Genomic DNA, 21,021 nt, shown 5'->3' on the forward strand with positions numbered 1-21,021 from the left:
GCTATTGAAAAGAGGACAGTAATTTTTTTCCAACTTTCCATAAAACACTGCCCTAAGAGTGGCACTATGTGCTTCCTATGGGAAACTGAGTGAAAGAGGGGCTTTTCTGCTCAAATCATGAGCATGAGCAATGTGAATCCTTACAAAGAAAGGGCTGAGAGCAACTGTAAGCAATGGTGAATCAATCTCATGGACTGTGGATTGGGCCTTAGGAGAAAACATTGCCAGCTTTACCTCTCAACTGAAAAGTGTGTGACAATATCCCCATGAGCCATATGCTTGAGATTTTGCTCCCTGGAGGTGTATCACTCTCATTCTGTGCTCTGGGAATAAAATTTCACAAAAGCACATCTGCAGGTTGTGACCAGATTTGCCAGGAGGATGCATACTTTTGAAAGGCAGTCTGACCTAAAAGGCACCCCAAGGCCTATTAATTGTTAATGCCATCAGAAATAAAGGACTACATTTTACCACTCTTCCTACAGCCCAGTTGCTCCATTTCAGTCTGCCCTTGTAGCTGCCTCAGCAGAGAATTTGCCACCCACAGTTCAACCCCTAAGCACTGCTTCTTTGACCTTTCAGATGTGGCTTTCAGTTTCACTGGATCCTCACTACTCGTGAGAGAAGTTGAAATTTGAAGAAGAAAAGAAAAAGGGAAAAGGCAAGAAGAAATATCAGTCTTCCTCTCTTTCCTTTGCAGTAATTTGCTCCCAGTTTATACTATTTCTCAGTTATTAGAACTAAAGAATAAACACAAGTTATTCTCCCAGAAGGAAGGGGATCAATTTCCTTTCTGCAGCACTCACACACTAGAATAATCTAGCTCAAAAAATGCTTTGATCAACACATTAACATGCAGAGAAATCTAATCCCACAGCAGACCAGCAGACCATGGGCGTTTTGACTTCTGTGAGGTCAGAATTTCAGTCACAAACACTTCCTGTCTGGTATTTAGAGCCGCATCTCTATCTGACTCTGGCCTTGGTTTACATATAATTTTAACACCTTCGTAATAACAATTAGAAAAACAAAAGCAATGGTATAAACCTGTTAGGTCCTGCATCTTTCTCCTGGAAATAAAAAAAAGTCCTGAAGAGAGAATATCTTTTATTTGACATGACCATAAATCATCTAATCAACCCTTTATCCCTCCATCTCACAAATGGAGAGAACTGACTCCAAAGAATATCTGCCAACTTTGTTTTCATCTTCAAATGTAATGTCATGGGGAGGACACAAAGGAGATGGTAAAGGGATTACCAGGACTGATCTCATGAAGGTATTAATGTCCTTTCATGCTGTTCCTAGAAAGGAAGAGGAAGATCCAGACCTAAAATATTTAAAGTCTGAAATCCTATTAAAACCACATCTGTTATCTGAAGAGGCATTTATGTATGTCTCAGACTGAATGTGGAGCAGCCACCACCACTGTTCAAGGCAGTCTCAGTTCCAGTAAAAATTAGGAGTGTGAGAGCTCAGAAAATCTTTCCTTATTTCCTCCAAACGCATAATTACTTCTGACATTCCCAGGACTTCTTCCAGTAGTGAAAAGTTATTCCTGATCCCACTGAAGTGGGTGGCACAGCCTCCCTAATTTCAATACCAGGAGTGAGGGGGTCCCCAAGCACAAATAATGGAGAAGCAAACAGTGTTTGACACGCACATACCTGGGTGAAAGAGAGCAGGGGAAGGAGGGATTGCCACTGTTGGGAACTTCTCCTCTCCTCCTCTCACGTCTGCCCAGAGGTGCAATAGCCACATAGTGGAAGGGGCTTCAGAGCTCATGAGGCCGATGTTGAAAAGTAAATCCCAGTGTTTAAAGGAGTGCACTAGCCCCCTGAGTATGCTACCATTTCATGCTAGGTTTTGCATGTAATTGGGCTCTTATCACCTTCACAACATCGCAAGGTTTATACCAGGGTGATTCATAGATCCCAAAGATGTTCAGCAAGGGGGAAAGCAAGGTGGAAGTCTGTGCTTTGCTGTCACTTCTTGTTTTGTTATGTTGCCATTTGCCAGTGACCCTTTCTAAATAAGGATAATCTGAAAGGCTGCTGGACTTTGTAGGAAGCATCTATTGAATAAAGAATTTGTAAAGAGTCAGAAAATGAGCAAAAACTAATGAATCAGCATACTGCAATTAGGCTCTCTTTAAGAGACTGCATGTGACGTCAACAAAACCAGTGAAGACAGAGTACCAGTTCCTACAAGACCTAGTCAAAAACTTGGCCAAAAATAGAGCATGGTAATCTATATTGAAAAAATCTGTGTGAAGAAGCTTACAATACAGACAAAGTAGACAGAAAGAGGGAGACACAATCATCAGGTCCAAGGTTAACACTTCTGCTGGAGGAAAAGGAAGTAATTTAAGTGTGTGCCATGAATATTCCTTGTCAATATTGCCTTTGCCAGTGAATCCTTACCAGTGTCCTTCTTTTTTGTCCGTGAAAGCTCATGCACTGTTACTCCAATATCATTTCTTAAGGACCTGATGATCTTATCCAACGCTGGGACATTATTGCCTTCCAAGTTAATGAAGAATTCATACTCATCTTTATTGAGACGAGAAGGTCGAGATTCAATGTGAGTCAGATTTATGCCTTTTTCCTACGAGAAAGAAAGATTTTGGTCACATGGTGTCCGAAGGAAGGAATACAACAGAACGACTAGGTGTCAGTGAACTACCTATACGATGTAGTACTAATAGCTCAAAAGCAGAGACTTGACTCTGATGGCCATTGGACTGCAGGCTTTAAAAATGGAGGGAATGAAAAGGGAATGAAAAGGGAAACTGAGAAGGATATAGGATTCACCCTTGTGCAGAGCAGTAGTATAAAAACCATTACCACATAAACCTTAGAAAAAAGCGATCCAAGTTGCAAATAGGATTTGTACTTTAAATGGTAACTCTAGTACTGCAAGCATATATTGGAATCTCACCTGTGGAAACAAGAACTTGTTCCCAGGATCAACATGGAAAAGATTTTGTCCCTCTTAACAGAAGGTGAATGTTGTATTTATGTACGTTTTTAAAGGCAGTCATAAATGAAAGGATTGGGTTGTCCAGTGAGCTAAGCTTCTGCCCAGCCAACAGAGTCGTCTGCAAAGCCACCTCCACAGCTTCCAGGTCTGTGAGCAGATTTTGGGCAGAGATCCAATAGGAAATATGGATCTACACCAGAAAGGTAGCCCAGGGTTGAGTAAATAAAAACATGGTTGTTGTAAGATCATAGAATCACGAAAACAAAGAATTGCAGTCAATGAGAATGCATGGGAACTATGGAAATAATCTAGTCCAAGCATTTGCTCAAGTAGACTTCACAAAAGCTGGTTGCTCAGGACTGTTTTCAGTTAGTTTTTGAGTATCTTCACAGATGATAGAAAATTTACAGCCTCTCCAAGCAAACTGCTCCAGCATCTGATACTCTCACAACAAAAACAAAATATTTGCTTTCGCGCAGAAAGTCAAAATCTGTCTCAACAAAGACCTTCACTTACAAACAGCAGCACCTCCTAGCTCTGAAGAAAGGGACTGCTTGCAACCATAGCTGTAACAACTATGACTACTTGGCATCTAACCTCTGCTGTCACCATGACAAGTAAAGTATAATAAAAGTAAAGCAATCAGTAGCTAAGATCATACTTTTTAGAAAAATCTTTTAAAAAACCTTTTTAAAAGATTTTAATCAGTGCTGACCTTCCTTCAGGCTCCCACGACAGCCACAACCATGTCTGGGTCAGTTTCTGTCTCTTGCAAGGAAAAGCGCTAATTAACCCTGTGAGAAAATTTTGGCCTGAAGAGTAAACCCAGAGGAGTCAGAGGAGCTGACGCACGGTGCTCAGCAGCCACACTGACATTGCTGTTTCGCTGCTTTCAGGCTCAAGTAGATCTCAGACTACATGGGGTGAAATGATGGCCTCACTAGTATCAGTATCAACCCCCTGCAGTGGGGTCAGGATTTCATCCATGAAGAAATGCTGCAAGGATCTATTTGTGACCTACAGGGAAGAAAGAGCAAAGATTTTTTTTCTCTACCTCCCTCTAGCTTGAGCTTCTCAAGCACTTTAAGGTTTTCTTTGCTGTTCTCAGTGCTTGCACAGTGCAGGGGGGCATCTGGCCATCAGCAGCAAAGGCCTCATTCACTCCACCACAAAAGGCAGTTTATTACTTTGTAGGAAACAGCATGCATGTCATTCCTCTGTTTTCTAAGTGTCACACGCTACAGATGAACTTAAATTGTTTGGCTAGATACCAATACAATAAGTTGAAAAGGTCAAAAGCTCATTCACCACCAACTGCCGCTCTAGAGAGATAGTGTCCTCATGGGGCTGTCTGCGGGCAGAGAATGGCTGTCACTGTGCTGGGCCCTGAGGACAATTTGTTTTAGGCCTCCAAAGCCCCATTTCATAAACAGACTGCACATTGTCCCCTCTGTGCAATGAGGCACTGGGCGGCAGATTGGCCGGGAGATGGAAATTCAAATAACTCCAAGCTGGAAAGCTTTTGACAGAGAGCAGGCACAGGGCCCTTTCACCACGACCACACCATGGAGATCAGTGCAGTAACACAGGGCTGGCACCCCTTCAGCATAGCCACTCACAGGGGTGGAGAGAGCGTAAAACACATCTCTGTGCAAAGAGTGGGCCAAACACACTGAGGTGCTGCTTTACATTCACTTTGCATCACTTGGTGCATCAGGGCATTATACCCTGTATCTGCGTAGTATCACAAGAGAAATGGGTCCAACTTCTTGCAGAGGTTGTGATAACATGAGTCTCTCTTCAGCAGCTGTTACCACCTACTTCTCTTCCCCACTCAGCATCCTTCTCCAAGGGGTAGCGTGGTTGTGTGAGATATTCCACAGGTTACCTCAAACTGTATGTTTTATTTTTGGCATGGTAATTCACAGAATTGTAGGGGTTGGAAGGCACCTCTAGAGATCACCAAGACCAACCCCCCTGCCAAAGCAGGTTCCCTAAACCAGGTCGCACAGGTAAGCATCCAGGCAGGTCTTGAATATCTCCAGAGAAGGAGACTCCACAACACCCCTGGGCAGCCTGGGAAGGGAAGGGAAGGGAAGGGAAGGGAAGGGAAGGGAAGGGAAGGGAAGGGAAGGGAAGGGAAGGGAAGGGAAGGGAAGGGAAGGGAAGGGAAGGGAAGGGAAGGGAAGGGAAGGGAAGGGAAGGGAAGGGAAGGGAAGGGAAGGGAAGGGAAGGGAAGGGAAGGGAAGGGAAGGGAAGGGAAGGGAAGGGAAGGGAAGGGAAGGGAAGGGAAGGGAAGGGAAGGGAAGGGAAGGGAAGGGAAGGGAAGGGAAGGGAAGGGAAGGGAAGGGAAGGGAACTAGAGGACAGAAGGATCTTATGGAGCGAGTAACCTCTTTCTTTACACATAGGACAAGCACAACTGCCTTCCTGCAGGATCTGAAGCCATTCAAGGGGCACATTCAGCTCAGTGATATGCAAAACCAACACATTAATTCCTTGTGTGAAGGCTTCCGGACAGCGGCAGAGCAGCTGAAGGGAGAACCCTTCTGGTGACTGTTTTCAAAGCAGGAATTCAGCAGCATACAGCCCTGATCTCTCTCATAGAAGCAGGCTGTCATATGCTGTGCATTTGTAATAAAACCCCAATTTCAAAATACTTACAGCGGTTCCATTACCAGAGTTGTTTAAATATCTCAATTTCATTCTAGTCCAAGTACTCCATCTAGTGTCTAATGTTCATAGTTTCACATCATTCTAAACTGTATACTTGGTATTGTTGAATCTTGCAGTGTCATGAAGTTTTTCACAGTGGTTTAAACCTCTGCAAAATGGCAACCTGAGAAAGGTCGATGGGACGCTTTTTGTTTTATTTTGAGCAATTTTCAATATCTATGTTTTTAGTAGAGCTTGAAATCTTGTCAAGAGACAACTAATACAAATTCTAGATCATAGAATGAAAGAATGGCTAAGGTTGGAAGAGACCTCAAAGCCCAACTGCAAAGCCCATCCAGTTCCAAACTTGTGCCATAGGCAGGGCTGCCACGTACCAAATCAGGCTGCCCAGGGTCCCATCCAGCCTGGCCTTAGCGCCTCCAAGGATAGGGCAAAACATCTATTTTTTTATGAAGTTTCAAGATTTCTGAGTCAATTTTTGTTGTTGGAAATGGACTCCTGAGTTTTGGAAGATCTGATCTGTCATATGTTTGATGTTAGATTTACACCCAAACTGTTAATACTTGTTTCTCCTGCCCTTACTGTTTTAGAGCTGGTAGAAATCACTTGAACACAAAGCTCGAGATTTGGTATTCCTTTGCTGAATTTCACCCATTATTGCCAATACACTTCTGAAGAACTTGCAGCATGTTGATGTTCCCCTACTTCTCCTCAAGTTTATGGCCAGCATAAAGGTTGAGTTCCTCATCGTGATCCATGATACAGCCACATGCCTGCTGGAGTATTTCTGTGCTGGTAGAGGAGGGGTAGTAGCTCACTTTGCATTTGATTCAAAGCAGTGCAAGTGTGAATAGCAGAATAGATTCTGCCTTGAGGACTAAGGGAAGCATTTAGTTGTAATATTTAAGCAAGATCATGAGAGTATGGTGTTGCGAAACTCTCTGAAGTTATCTTCAGAAGTCTCTCAAAATTTCTTGCTGTTACCCACTCCTGAGGGTAACGTATTTCAACTTCCATTGAGTATTCAAATTCACTGTATCTCTATCACTTCCCATTAGAGAAAGAAATCTCAAGAGATGCTCTGAGAACCCAAAAACCAAGTTGAAACAAAGCCTATTTTGTTGAAGTCATGATTTTTGAATGACAGGGTTTATCAATATGGATTTCAATTCACCACAAAGGCAGTAGAGGAGACAGAAAGATTGCCTGTCTCCCTGCCTATCTTTCCACACAGCTGGAAATCCTCCTTGGCTTCCTTTCAGATGCCATGGAGCAATTCTGTCCTCTTCCCCAGATTATGCCAGCTGTACCATCTTAACAGAGTGTCTCCCATGCTGCAACAGCCCCACACTATCGGGATCCAGCCAGTTTGATGTTACTCTACATCAGCAATCTTGCAGAGGTCACTGGCAACAGAAATTGGTCCCTTCTTCAACTAGTTTAGTGGAATGGATATTGTAAAAATTGTGTTCTCATAGCTAGTCTGAGAAGCTTTGAGTGGAGATGGGTACTTTCTGGAAATGCCACAAACTAATGCTTCTTGTAGTATTTGTATCTCCTTCAGTTTCTGTATTCCTAAGTGCTCCTGAACATGGAAAAGTAGCATTGTGAAATCAATCTCCAGCTTGTGTGCATGAGTATTGACTTAAATAAGTTTGGCTTCATCAGGAGATCCCACTTTGTTACTAGATGAAGACCAGCAATAACTCTACAGCACTATTAATGAACATTCAGTGAGAACTTGAATGAAATCTTCCAGGATAAGGATTTATTTGTATTCCTTATACAAGAACAGCAACAACAAAAGTGATGAGTTCTTTTAGTCCTTATCACGTCCAGGGCTTCCTGAAGGAAGAGTCTTTCAGAAGGATCATAGACTCATATATTGTTTGAGTTGGAAGGAACATTTAAAGGTCAGCAAGTCCAACTGCCCTTCGGACAGCCAGATCAGGGTGCTCACTAATAGAACTAGTAGAATGTATGTACTAGTACTATGCCTAATTTTCATGGATCAAGGAAGTTATGAAGTTGCAAAGATGGTTTCAGCCACAGCTTCCTAAAGTGAAGACTGAAGAACTTGTGCTCAACTTTACTGTCCAAGGATTAGTTTCTCAGCTAAAGACAGAGCTTTTGCATTTTCTCCCTCACATCTGCCATGGTCTTCACATGAACAGGCTTTGGGATACAAAGGGATCCAGAAGGGACCCCATCAGCACCTGTCCCTTCATTTACATCACTCAGCACTTCTTCTCCAGCATGGAAGTTTAGCACGAAGTGCTATGAAGTTCAATGCAATATAGCTACAAAGTAAAAAATAAAAATAAAAAAGTAGACATGAGAGCATATGGCACCACAAATAATTAGAAAAAGAGCATTCTCCTATATAAAATGTCCTGTTGAATCACTTGATCAAGAAACCCTGCTCCGTATGCCCTAGAAAGAGGTAGAACAATCTTGAGAACAAGAACACTGAATTCATGCATGGAAAATATGTTGTAGATGTCCAGATATTTGCTGCAGTGGAGAGGCAGGCCTGTGTGTTCACCTATTAATGCAGGCATCTCCAATACATGCCCTGGCCAAAGTGAATGCCTACCTCTCCTGGTTTAGAAACAACACCATGAGCCAATGCCTACCCAATGGATGAAGAGATAACAGTCACTTTGGACTTTCTGATGAATAAAGTAAGCTACAAAAAAGAAAAAAAAGCAGAGTCATCTTTGCTGGCTCTGAAAGCTCAGGGTCTTGTTTAGTGCAGCCTGTCACTCCCAGCCATTCCTCCAATGAGTAGTAATTTACACTGAGAGCCTGGTGCAAATCAATGGGGTTATGAGCTAGAGTCCTACTCACTGGGAGTAACACAGCTGAAAGCTGGACCCTGTACTGAACTCTTGCTCTGGTTTTGAAATGGTGAAGAGAAGATTGGAGGCTCCCACCTAAGGGTGGGTTGAAAAAATATGTAATATTTTGCAACACAACGTTTGACACATTTTATTGCTGAAATGGTTACTATTACTTGTAATTCCACCAGAGAACCTCAGAGGAATAAATGTATGTAGAAATTCATAGAAATTCTTTTATTAATATAATGAAAAGTTTAGTTCTGATATTTTTTATTGATATATTCAAGTTTGGTAATACCAGGTTGGTTTTTTTTTTCTCCTTTTTTTTTTTTTTTTTTCTCTTTCAAAAGACACCTTACTGTTGTTTTAAAAAGTGATCTCAATTTCAATAGGCATTTATCACTATAGAGAAGATAAACACTCCCATCAAGTGTAACATTGGATTGAACTCCATATTCTCTGCTTTGCTTTTTCACTAATAAGAAATCTGGGAGATTTTTGTAGCCTGAATTTACATTCTATATTTTTTTTTTATTTGTCCAGTGAATCAAAAAAAGAAACAGAACTCCACAATGACTACTCTGTCTTCCTGATTTTAAGGATGATATTTTGCTTATATGGGATGTTCTATTTTAGACTGAGATGTTTATACCAGTTTTGGCTTCTTAGCTATTGTGTTTTCTAACACCATAAGCCAGACAATCAGTTTATTCAGCAGTGTCATAGTATACTAAAGGTCCTATTAAAATTCAGTGTAGTGATTCTGATGATGGGCTTATGCTGTCTGTACACTACTCCCAAGCCTACAATGAAGACAGAAGATTTTCCAAGCAGAGCCCGCAGGGAAGCTGCATCCACAGTGAGATGGATAAAGACTACGTATAAAGAAGCTTTTCAAGTGAAAATAATTGAGTTTGATTATTTAACCAAAAAGCAAATCTTTGCCACATGCCAATATGCACACAGAGAAGGTAGCATGAAAAGAAAGTGGATTAATAATTTGATTATTGCTGGACCTGATTGAGGTGCTATTGAATCTGCATTTTTTGTTTGTTTTTTGTTTTTTGCTTTTTTTTTTTTTTTTTTTTTTTTTGGAGGTTGTGCACTGACCTAACACTGAAATATATTAGAGAGAATATGAAACAAGCAAATATGAAGAAAAGTGGATATAATAAAGAAGGTTTTGAACGTAAAGTCAGTAGCCATAAAGAGCTGATAAGAGCATGTAGAGGAGATTCCTTAGAAAAAAACTTAAGCTACACATGTAAAGCGACATTTGTTACCACAGCCATCTTCTGTGCAACTATGACCTTAACAGAAAAAAGAGTTTTGGTCTCTGAGCCAAAAGTAGATGTAAGAGCAAGTGGCACTCTGTCAGCTGCATGAGCAATTTTGAAAGATGTTTGAGTAGGATGAACACTAACCGACAATTTTGCAGGACGCACTAAAATTCCTTAAATTTGGTGTCACAGTTACAGGATGTAATTCTGTGACACGAGCATTCTGTAGTGACTGGCCTTGTGCCTTCACCTGCCTGCATAGGTGGTGTCCCTACCTTCAGTCCACCCTGCCCACAGCAAAGGCTTATCCAGTTCATCTGAGCTCTGTTTGGATCTGAGAACTTTTCATTGGGTGCTTCTTTTGGAGTTTTGCTCCCCATGTAGACTAGGGAGCAACCATGGTGCTTGATGTGACATTGTTTCTGGGTCTTCTATTATCTATGGGCAGGGCCAGGCTGAGAACAGAGCAGCTCCCCTCAGGCTCCTGCTCCACTAAAGGCCAGCTTAGAATAGAAGCTAATACCTGGTCAAGTGTCAACCCAGTGTGAAAGTGGAGTACGTGCAGGATGTGAGCTTGGATGTGAGCAAATGCTTCTGCATCCTAGGCAGGGATGCAAGAATGACATAACAGTCCTTGCAACATAACAGAAATTTTTGCTCCAGCTCTTAAACCACGGAGAAAGAACCTGCCCTTGTCCACATGGAAATCTACTTCACAGAAAGCAGCCTGGCTGCTGGTGGCTCTGCTAGGTCTCTCATTTCTTCAAGTATCTTCTAATGTCCTCACTTCTCAATCGGAACCTTGCTTTTCTCTTGAGAGAAGATTTTTTTTCAGCACTCTCATATTTACAGATTTTTAATCCACCATCTCCTCCCTTCCAGGCTCAGTGTAGATTTAGTTGGCTATAGAAGAGGCAAAATCCTCAAAACCAGAGCCAGACACACAAGAGCCAGCTGGCAGAAGGAAAGGGCAGAGTGCTGATCTCCACCTGCGTTTCCGCATTCAAGTTCCTGGAGAAACCCTGACAGCTTGGGCAGATACAGCCTTGGTAATGACCAGGAGGTTCTGAATTCACCATGCGCAGCCAACCTTGATGCAAGTGCCTGCAGAGGTTCATCTCTCTGCAGGGGTGTCTTAATTTTAGCTAGTGGAATTGCTTTCTTCAGAGTGTCTGGTATGATGCTACACTTTGGTCCTATAAGAAAAACAATGCTGATAACACACCAATGTTTATAGTTGTTGCTAAGCAGTGTTGCCTTACAAATTGTGAATAGCCAAGGCTATTCACAGCAAAGGGCTCAAGGAGCTGGGAGGGAACAGAATTAGGACACCTGAGTGAAAATGGCAAAAGGGATATTCCATACCATATAACATCATGTGGAAGGAGTTTTGAAGGGGATGGGAGTTAATCTGGCATTCTTCCACTTGCTGGGGGGCTAGGTAGACATCAGTCAGTGGGTGGTGAGCAATTGCTTGTGCATCACTGGTTATATACAGTCATATATATAGAGAGAGTCATAACTATTATCCTTTTCCTTTTCTCTATTTAAGTAAATAGTTTTATTTCAGCCCACAAATTCTACTTTTTTTTTTTTTTTTTTTTTTTTTTTTTTCCCTAATCTCTCCCCCATCCCACTGGAAAGTGGGTGGAAGTGAGTGAAAGACTGTGTGGCGATCAGCTACCTGCCAGATGAAACCACAGCAAAGGCTGTCAGCTGCAGCAGTGCTGCTGCTCTAGGGAACAGTCTGACCCCATGCTGTGGGGTTTTTGTTTTCTTTTTTTCCCACTACATATGGCTACACAAGGCAGCAACAGACAGAAGAGCCGCACCCACATCTCCTCCCTGTACCACTCAGACCAACTTGACACATTTCCTTAGGCCACAACCATCTCTTGGGACAAGGTGGGGTGGGGGGGGTCTCAGTCTACAGAAGAGCCCACCAACAGTGGTTCTGGACCTACTCCTACCACTAACTTGAATCTGACATCTGTTTTTATCAAGCAGGAATGCAAGAAGTTGCTTCAGACATAAAGGCCCTTCACTCTTACACAAGGATCCATCAATTTTTCTACCGAGTTGCCAACAGAGTGCAAAGCTTGCATAAGAGCACCTATGCCAAGTCTTTTGTAAATCTTGGTGCTGAGGGGAGGCTGTAAATATTCAGAGAAAGAATTGACCTCACTGGGATACTAATCAAAAAATTACAGAATCACATAATCAATAAGCTTGAAAAAGATCACTAAGATAATCTAGTCAAATCATCAATCCACCCACTCAAAAGTGCCAGTATCTTTACCTGAATTTCTGTCTCTTTGGCTGCCATCAGTCATGGCTGAAAGCCATGATTTAGCTGGCCTCATTTAGGTACCTGCTTTGGGGCTAGAAATGTTACATCCTTGAAGCAGCTATATATCTCCTTCCCATACCAGAGTTTTCCTTTAAAAACGATAATAATTTCCTTAGAAGATGGTAATGCATTTAGTGATAGAATATCATCAGACCTCCTTAGTTCATTAGAAACCATACATGCTGCTAACATATAGACATTTTGCAGGACTGAATAGCAGTAGTCAATTCACAGTTTCAGGCAAGGTCTGCTTTATTAGTATGAATTCCAATTCATCTTAATGAGTCAAATATGGTCTATAATTCATATTTAATATGGTCTATAATTCATTTTTTTTTCATTTGTAGTAGTAGAACACAAATATTTCATTTCTTTGTCAATTCAGCTTATGAATGGAAAGTATGTTTGCCACAATTTACAGTGTTCTACAGAAAGAACTGCCTCCAGATATAAACAGATGATACTGTGTTGTTTGTTTTTCTTTAAGTTGCAAAACCAATGTAACAGAGTATTTGCTTGCGAGCACACAGTATTTGCTTGGGAGCACAGAGTAAATAACTATATGTGTTGCAACATAACCATTCTGATTTGCAAGGATTTCATGCTTATTAAACAGCATCCATGACATCTGGGAAATTTTTCTTTAAGAATAAACAGGCACACAACGTCCTGGAAGGTAAATGGCTCTTTTTTCCCCTAAAGCTTTCCAAATAAGCCAGTACAAGATCCTATGTTCCTTGGGAGTGAACTGCAAAACACTGCCTTTTTGATCCTTTTTTGGAGGTACCTTCCTACTCTCTCTGTGGAACTACCAATAGGGAGAGATGGTGGGTTCACTTATGTCAGATTACTGAGGTGAACAGGAGCTCAGAGGATAGTTACTCCTCCACATAGAAATGCTTCATTCCGCGTGGCTCATACTCAGGCTATATTTGCCTTTCTTCGCTATACCTGTATCTACTCAAATGTCAATCTCAGGTTACTGCCCAGTTCACTTCTGCCTCTTATTTTAGCTGTTGCAATGGAATACTTCCTCCTTAAGCACAGGAAAAAAAAAAGCATTTTTTTTTCACCCTCATGCCAGTTAAAGGTTTTAAATGAAAATCCTGAAATCAAGCTTTTAGCTTAAAAAGGCTACTCCTGTTCCAGGACTTCAAGTGTTTTCAACTCCAGAAAAAAAAAAAAAAAAAGAATGACACAGTGGCAATCAAATAGAATTGAGAACATGCAGAGAAAATGCTGCCTCAACAGGAAAAAAAACAAAGACCTGGTTGGGTCTCTTGAAGAAAAATATTTACCTCAAATGTGCGCAGAACTTTAGCCAGTGCCCCAACTTCTTCTTTCAAAGAGAAAATCAAAGAAATCACACCATTTTTGTTTGAGGACTCTTCAATGTACATGGATTCCTGAAAGAAACAAGAAAGAAAATCATTAAATTAACCCCGGGAGTTGCTTTTGCTTTTCTCCACCGCTCTTTTGCACTGCATTAGCAACATAAGGAGAACATAAAGATCTTTTAAATAGGATTTAAGCAACTGTTGCTTCCAGGGGAAAGAGAACTGCTTTGGGGCTGCCCTTGTTTATGATGGTAGAGACACACAATATAGTCTTTCAAATTAAGTCCCATGTGTGAGGAAGGTAGTAAAAAATGAAAACAGCCTCACTCCATTTCTGCCCTGCTTTACTTCTCAAGAGTATCAAGCTCAGAGGACACTGGAAATATTACTCTAGTTTGGTTTCAGCTACAGTGAAACGCCTCCCGGCTTCCATTTCATTAGTGCTCAGGATAAAACAGAGCAACACCAAGTTGCTTAACTTTTCTAATATCTGTGTAATTTTGAAGTACAGCCACCACAGACTTTTGGAACTCACAGAAAGACCTTACTTGTGTTTTTTTTAACTTTTGCTGGCCTTGGACGCATGATGTTAGGCTGGCATTTCAAAGATCACACCAGACATTTGTAACACACAGAGGTGTGATGTAACAAGTACTAGGTCAAAACCCAACTCAAGGTATCTATCCTTCTAATTTTTCTGTATTAGGATCTACATTTTCAGTCAGGTTCTGTCCTCATTATAGCTATTGCTGAATTTAACATATAAATCAGAGTATAAAGGGTTTCAGTTCCCTATATTGTCCTTAAAAATAGCAAAGGCAGTATTTGTAGTAGACATTAATAATGAAATCCAGCTGCTTGGAAGCCATAAAGCTCTTGGTGGGACTACATGTCCTAAGGCAGCATTATAATGAATTATCTTCTTATATAAAATACATAATTGCTGTCTTTTAAGCTGCTGCTAATGTAAGTATTCACTGCCAAAAAACAACAACAGATCTCTCTACCTGGTTTCATTTCCAGAGTAATTTTGATATTAATAGATTTCTCTACACCATAAGATTGCCTTCATTCCAAAGAAGACTTCTTTCCAAGGCAGATATATTCTTATTGGTGACTAGCATGGATTTGCTGAGAATAGACACTTTAAGGCTGTTTTCACTCATTTTCCTAGTCTTGTAAATTAGTTTATGTTGGTGCTTAAGAATAAGGTACATTGCAGTAGGGACTGAGCACTAATTCTGCAAACATGATGACACTTATCAACTTCTTGCACATCTGCATCTGAATGTAGTTCACTGGGAGGTCTTAGTTCAAAAATTAGTGCATGTTTGTGTTTGTCCACAGAGGTAGAGGCTTTCAGTGCAAGCTGAAGGGAGATTAAAATGATTGATGTCGTAACTGGTACCCAGATTTTATCTATCTATCTATCTATCTATCTATCTATCTATCTATCTATCTATATGTTCAGGCAACATACACTGGAACCAACATATAAATACAGGCACCCAAATCTATTGCTGAACTTTTTGTACTACATATACATATATTTTACTGTCGGTTACAGTTTATCCGTTCTCCGTTCTTATTCTAATTTCTTGACTTTTATCCTCATACAGAGACTAATTGTAGTTTTGGGTCAATTCTACTCTTTTACTTCTGTGATGATGATTGAGAGTTGAAAAAATTGTTTCGTTGTCACTGAAATACTGCCTGTATGATATTCATATGTGATCTATAGATGTTGTGTGGAAAAAAAAAAAAATCAGCTCTAAGTCTCTTTTCCCAGGAAGTAAAATAAGAACAAGTTGACAAATAGGTGCATTCGTTTCTGGACCTAGCACTATCTCTTACAGCAGTGATGTGTAGGTGCAAGGACAGTTTGCCTGAGTGCAGTACAAATCTAAGTTTTTCATTAACTACTTGCCACAGGCATTGACGTTGCCTTTCTAATACACGTGGCTGTACTGGAGGACAATAACACAGACCTGCCAGTCTTCTAATCTATTTCTGAGCTGGTTAAGTAAAGCTCTTCAGAGCAAATTCCACAACTGCTGAAGTTAAAGAAAGTTTTTCCTACAGTTTCAGAGAGAGTAAACTTTCACCTCTCTGTCTTAAGTTGCAGAGTCAGTAGATGTACTAAATAGTGGAGAAAAAAAAAAAGGAAAAGAATATTTCAAAGAAAATAAGATTTCTCAGTCACTTCTGAAAATGGGACTAGTTTCCAAGCCACTTAGTATCCATTTTCTCATGGCATTTAGATGCTCAGCTCCCACAGATCTTGCCATGGCCAACCAATTAAACAACCTGGAGAAGTAACATGGTGAACCGCTAGCAAATCTGGTGGGGAAATTCAACCTCAGCACACAAAGCAGCAGAAAACCACGCTTCCTTGGCTCCTCTATCCCTAAGAACACTTTTGGAAAATGAAGCTTTTTTTACACATCTGTTGAAGTTTTTCTTTGCCATCAGAGGCATTGTGCAGGACAAAATAACTAATAATCCTAATAAATAGTTATGCTGTCCTCAACATCACTTGCTCCTGCAGTAACTACAGTGCCTGTAACCAAAAGTCATGAATTTCAGCATTTTCCTGAATTTTCCAAAACAAAGGTTTCAAAGTCAGCAAAGATTACAAAAGTGTTGTCAGAGTGCAGAAAGTTAACAAATAGCTCTGCCACAGGAGCACATAACTTCAGCTGCTTTACTTTAACAGTTTGCTTTCATTACTCAGGTTTAAGCTGCCGATCTTTTCTGCTGCATCTTCTATTTGCCATATAGGCAAGGATCCCTGTCCATTCTCTGTCATTTCTCCTTCCTTTCCCCTTTTGTAATGTTTTCATTTTCATTCCCACTGCACGTCTGTGAGCACAACACCACCAGCTGCCAAAAAGCGTAACGGTGGCAACCAAAGACTGCAAAGCATGAGACATGCACCTTATTTTCTCCCACTGTGGGCATCTTGGAGAGCAGAGAACAAGATTTGCAAGCATATGGGCTTAGGGTTACAGTTAGGGTTAGGGTTGCAGTTAGGGTCAGGTTTACAGTTAGGATTAGGATTAGAGAGGGGCCCCACTGCTCACCTGGAAGGAGTCTCCATTCATCTTGCAGTGCTGTGCATCCATGGTGAAGAGGAGACAATGCTCACACAGAAACTGCAAGTAAAGCCTTCTGACCTTACCACAGTGGCCAGAACTCTGTGCAAAGGTATTTAAAGTGGAGCAAGCAAGGCAAACCCATTCTCTTCTCCAGCTCCCTCCCCTGGATGCTGTGCCAAAGGGGCGTTCTCATTCCACACCCCCTACCCACCCACCCTGTCCTGGCATATGGACTAGCCAGCCCCCCTGGGTCCCCATAAGAGCACTCCAGCATATTGTTTTTATCTGTGCACGCTGGAGATGAGCAACATGCATTGAATTAGCAGCTCTCCTCCTCCTGATTCAGCCACCACTTTCATTCCTGCACATCTGTGCTCTGTCTCTGGCTCAGTCTTCCTATGGCTGTGTGTGTTCAGCATCAGGTGGGCTGCCCATCAGGGATCACTCCACATGATCGGAGATCAGATGTTCTCCAGGAGTCTCTCATTGCATGCCAGACATGGGGCACGGCACACAGCAGTGTTTGTCTTTTAGCAGGGCATCCAAGAGGTCAGAGAGCAGGAGGCACAGCTCGTTACACCAGGCAATGAGATAACAGAGGCCAAACATAAAAGAATCACAGAATCACAGAATCACAGAATCACCCGGGTTGGAAGGGACCTCAAGGATCATGTAGTTCCAACCCCCCTGCCTAGCAGGGCCACCAAACATACACATTTAGATCAGGTTGCCCAGGACCCCGTCCAACCTGGCCTTGAACACGTCCAGGGACGGGGCATCCACAACCTCCCTGGGCAAGAAGCATGAGACAGGAGTCAGCCATGTAAATATTACTCTGGAATATGTGTCTGGACATGGAAAAGTGAAGAAGATAAAGGAAAAAAAATGGAGGATGCAAAAGAATTACCAAAGGTGTATGCGTCCTTGCATGAAATGTCAGCCATGGAGAGCTTCAAGGGTAACAAGGAATTTGGAAAAGGTTTAGCACAAAGAGTTGATATAAATCAGCCCAGATTTGGTTTGGAAAGAGTCACCGAAGGGAATCACAGAATCATAAAATTGTAGGGATTGGAAAGGACCTCTGGAGATCATTGAGCTCAACTCTCTGATAAAACGTGTTCCCTACAGCAGGTAGATGTCCAAATGGATCTTCAATATCTCCACAGGAGTCTGTCTCTCTGGGCAGTTTGTTCCAATGTTCTCGCACTCTCACAGGAAAGAAGTTCTTCTGTGCATTTGTATGGAGCTGCCTGTGTTCCAGGTTCTTCCCTTTGAGATAATGATTGAAAATTATAGATTGATACAAGATGACAGGTGGAATAAATGAACAAATCTGAACAACTGATCAAGGTCTATTTTGCTATTTGGAAAGATGGAGTCCACACTAAGACAAGCTATGACAAGGCAGGTAATCTTGCTACATTTTTGTGATGAACATAGAAGAGAGCTCCATTACTCTGTTCTATAGAACAGAAGAATCAGCTCTTCATGATTGCTTTAGGCATGACGGAATCCCTACTGCATGTACTAGAGTGGATTCAGAATGGTGAATTTTTGCAAAGATGTGATGTGAATTATTTGTAAATAAGAAATCCAATAACTATCACATCTGATCAGCATCACAGTAGGGATCCACTTGCAGGTATCCTAGTCCAAGCCCATGTTCAGCACCATAACCAAAGACTCAGAAACCAGCCCACTGAAGTCATAAAATCAAGTAATTGTTTGAGTTGAGAAGGACCATTAAAGGCCACATAGTTCAATGAAGGCCCTCTGCAATGAACAGGGACACCCACAGCTAGATCAGGGTGCTCAGAGACCTTCCAGCCTGACTTTGAGTGTCCCAGGGATGGGGCATCCACTACCTCTCCGGGCAACCTACTCCAGTGCCTTGCCATCTTTATCACAGAACACTTTTTCCTAATGCCCAATCTATATTATCTGCTGTATGATGTGGATCTGCAGTAACTCATTGTTTTGCGTGTAAATATATCCATTTTTCAGACAAGGAGAGATGTCCAGTAGTAGAAAGGGAGGTTAGCCTTCCTAATTGCCAGCAGCATCAAACCTAATGTTTTTGAATTGTTCAGTCAATGAGTTCACTACAGGAGGCAGCATTCTCTGTCCTTCATTTGCGCAACACCTGACATGGCCTTGTTCATGACAGAGACATTGGAGGTCACCTTAAGGCGGTGAGATTAGGATGGCAATAGCATTGATTATAATATTCCCTATGTAGGGCAGAACAGTTTCTATCAATTCATCTTATTTGCTCCTTGCTTTTCCCACAGGCCATGATTCTCTATGTGGTATATTTTTCAATTAGATTTCTAAAAACTAACATGTGTGTCTTACAGCTGGCGAAAATGTCTGTGCCATCCACAGCCATAAACCACATCTTCTGTCATTTATTTTTGCCTTCCTTTTTCTCTCTTTATTTCTTTCTCTTTTCACAAACCTTTGATCATCCTTTTTTTTTTTCCTTTTCTGTGGATTTTATGTCCATTTACTTTTCTTCCTTTCTCCCATCCTTCCCCTTTTCTTGTGTTTTAGACCTTCTGCTCACTCTACCTTAACAGTAATTGCAAGGCAAAGTGAAACACTGAGTATGCAAAGTACTGTGCATGCCAAATCTTTGCAATTTGCTGGTTTTGACTCTTACCATTCTCTCTTTTTTTCTATTTATATTGCAAGTTTCTAATTTATTGCTAGTAATCATAATAACCTCACCAGTGCATTGCCATCAGTTCTCTGTTTAATCAGTGAGAACCTCCACAAGCTGCCTGGTAGCACAAAGCACTGGGACTGCAGGAAGCAAAGATTTTTGCCAGAAGGAATTCCCAAATTCTCTCGTTCTGGAGCAAAGGTGTATGTTTGTGTGTGCATGCAAGCTGATATTTGCTCCACAGATCAAGCCAATGTCATTGCAGTATGAACACAAGATTGCATCAGGCCTGGTTACCTTGGACAGTTTCAGAATCCAAATTACCTGAGCTGCCTTTGAAGCCCTGATTCAGTGTACCAAGCACAGGTCCTTTGCCCCACAGTGACACTGCTAGCCAGGATTTGCCATTTTATTGCCTCCACCTAAATTCCCCATGTATCCCTTCAAAATACCCCTGTTCCTGGCACAAGCACACTACTCGCACATCTATTTATGGCCATGCTGTTCAGCCACAACTGAAAGGGCTCTTTGCACAGAAAGTTGGCTGCTTTCACTGGCCAGCACAAAACAAGTTCAAAGCACCATGGACTTTGGCTACTTTTCAAAGTACTCTCTCCCCTCTCTGCCTTTAGTCGGCGTTTGAGAGCAGTGACTTTCCCAAGCCCAGTGACTTCCCCCAAGTGTTCTGTGGTTTGGGCAGGGATGTCCCTTCCTGTGGGTGGATACCTGAATCCCTGGTTCAGGTGTCCTGCTCAATCTGAGGGAGCATCAAGCAGAGAGAGGCATTCCTAGAAGTTCCTGAACAAATCCCAAAGGAAGATTCAATGTGGATGCACGCAACTAAGGCAGGGGGTGTCCTTTAGTGAGGGCCCCTCACTATAAGAAAATACTGAGGCCCTGGATTGCATGTAGAGAAGGGCAACAGAGATGTGAGGGGTCCGGAGCATAAGTGTGATGGGGAGCAGCTGAGGGAACTGGGGTTGTTCAGTCTGGAGAAGAGGAGGCTCAGGGGAGACCTTATTGTTCTCTACTACTACCTGAAAGGAGGTTGTGGGGAAGTGAGGGTTGGCCTCTTCTCCCAGGTAACAGTGATAGAATGTAAGGCAATGGCTTTAAGTTGCACGAAGGGAGGTTGAGGTTGGATATTAGGAAACATTTCCTCTCTGAAAAAGTGGTGCTGCAGTGGCACAGGCTGCCCAGGGAGGTGGTGGAGTCACCATTCCTGGAGGTGTTCCAGAACCGTGTGGATGTGGCACTGAGGGACGTGGGCAGTGGGCATGGTGGGGATGGGCAGACAGCTGGACTTGATCTGGGAGGTCTTTTCCAGTCTTAATAATTCCATGATTCTATGGTTTATAGATGTTGTACGTGCATTTAGCTAGGTTCCCATGGTGCTGTGGTTCTCCTTTAGACATCAACCAGACCGAATTTCCTCCCACACCATGGTCACCAAACCTCCAGCCACATTTCTCTCTCCTTGCAGAGCCAGGCTCTTCCCACCCCTGCAGCCGCTGCTAAGTGCTTCGGACGGCATCCCGGTCCCCTCTCGTGTGTGGCCGGGAGGTGGCACTGTGTCCCCATGGCAGTGGCCGCCGAAGACGGGGGTCAGGGAGCCGCAGTAGCCCCGTATCCCCGAGGAGAGTGTCGCCTCTCAGACAAGAGCAGTTACGGCCCGAACCCCCCCCTCCTACCACCTCAGAGGGGAGGCTCCAGAAAACATCCACCCTCCCACCGACCCCCCTTTCCTTTTTTTCCTCCATCCCCAATTTTGCTATCCAAAAAGTGGGCAGG

General features: G+C 42.2%; 1 protein-coding gene across 1 annotated transcript in view; it reads right to left on the reverse strand.

Moving 5' to 3' along the window:
- PAH (phenylalanine hydroxylase) overlaps window positions 1-16,654 on the reverse strand; it is a gene marked incomplete at its 3' end in the record, with an annotated part of 35,774 nt that extends 19,120 nt beyond the window's left edge. Inside the window, 3 exon segments of the mRNA XM_079544536.1 lie at window positions 2,424-2,607; window positions 13,429-13,536; window positions 16,551-16,654. Of these exon segments, the coding sequence (XP_079400662.1) occupies window positions 2,424-2,607; window positions 13,429-13,536; window positions 16,551-16,592 (334 nt within the window). The 5' untranslated portion in view covers window positions 16,593-16,654.
- Between the last annotated feature and the right edge of the window lie 4,367 nt (window positions 16,655-21,021).

This window comes from Tetrao urogallus, assembly GCF_951394365.1.
Source record: "Tetrao urogallus genome assembly, chromosome: 1".
Lineage (NCBI taxonomy): Eukaryota > Metazoa > Chordata > Aves > Galliformes > Phasianidae > Tetrao > Tetrao urogallus.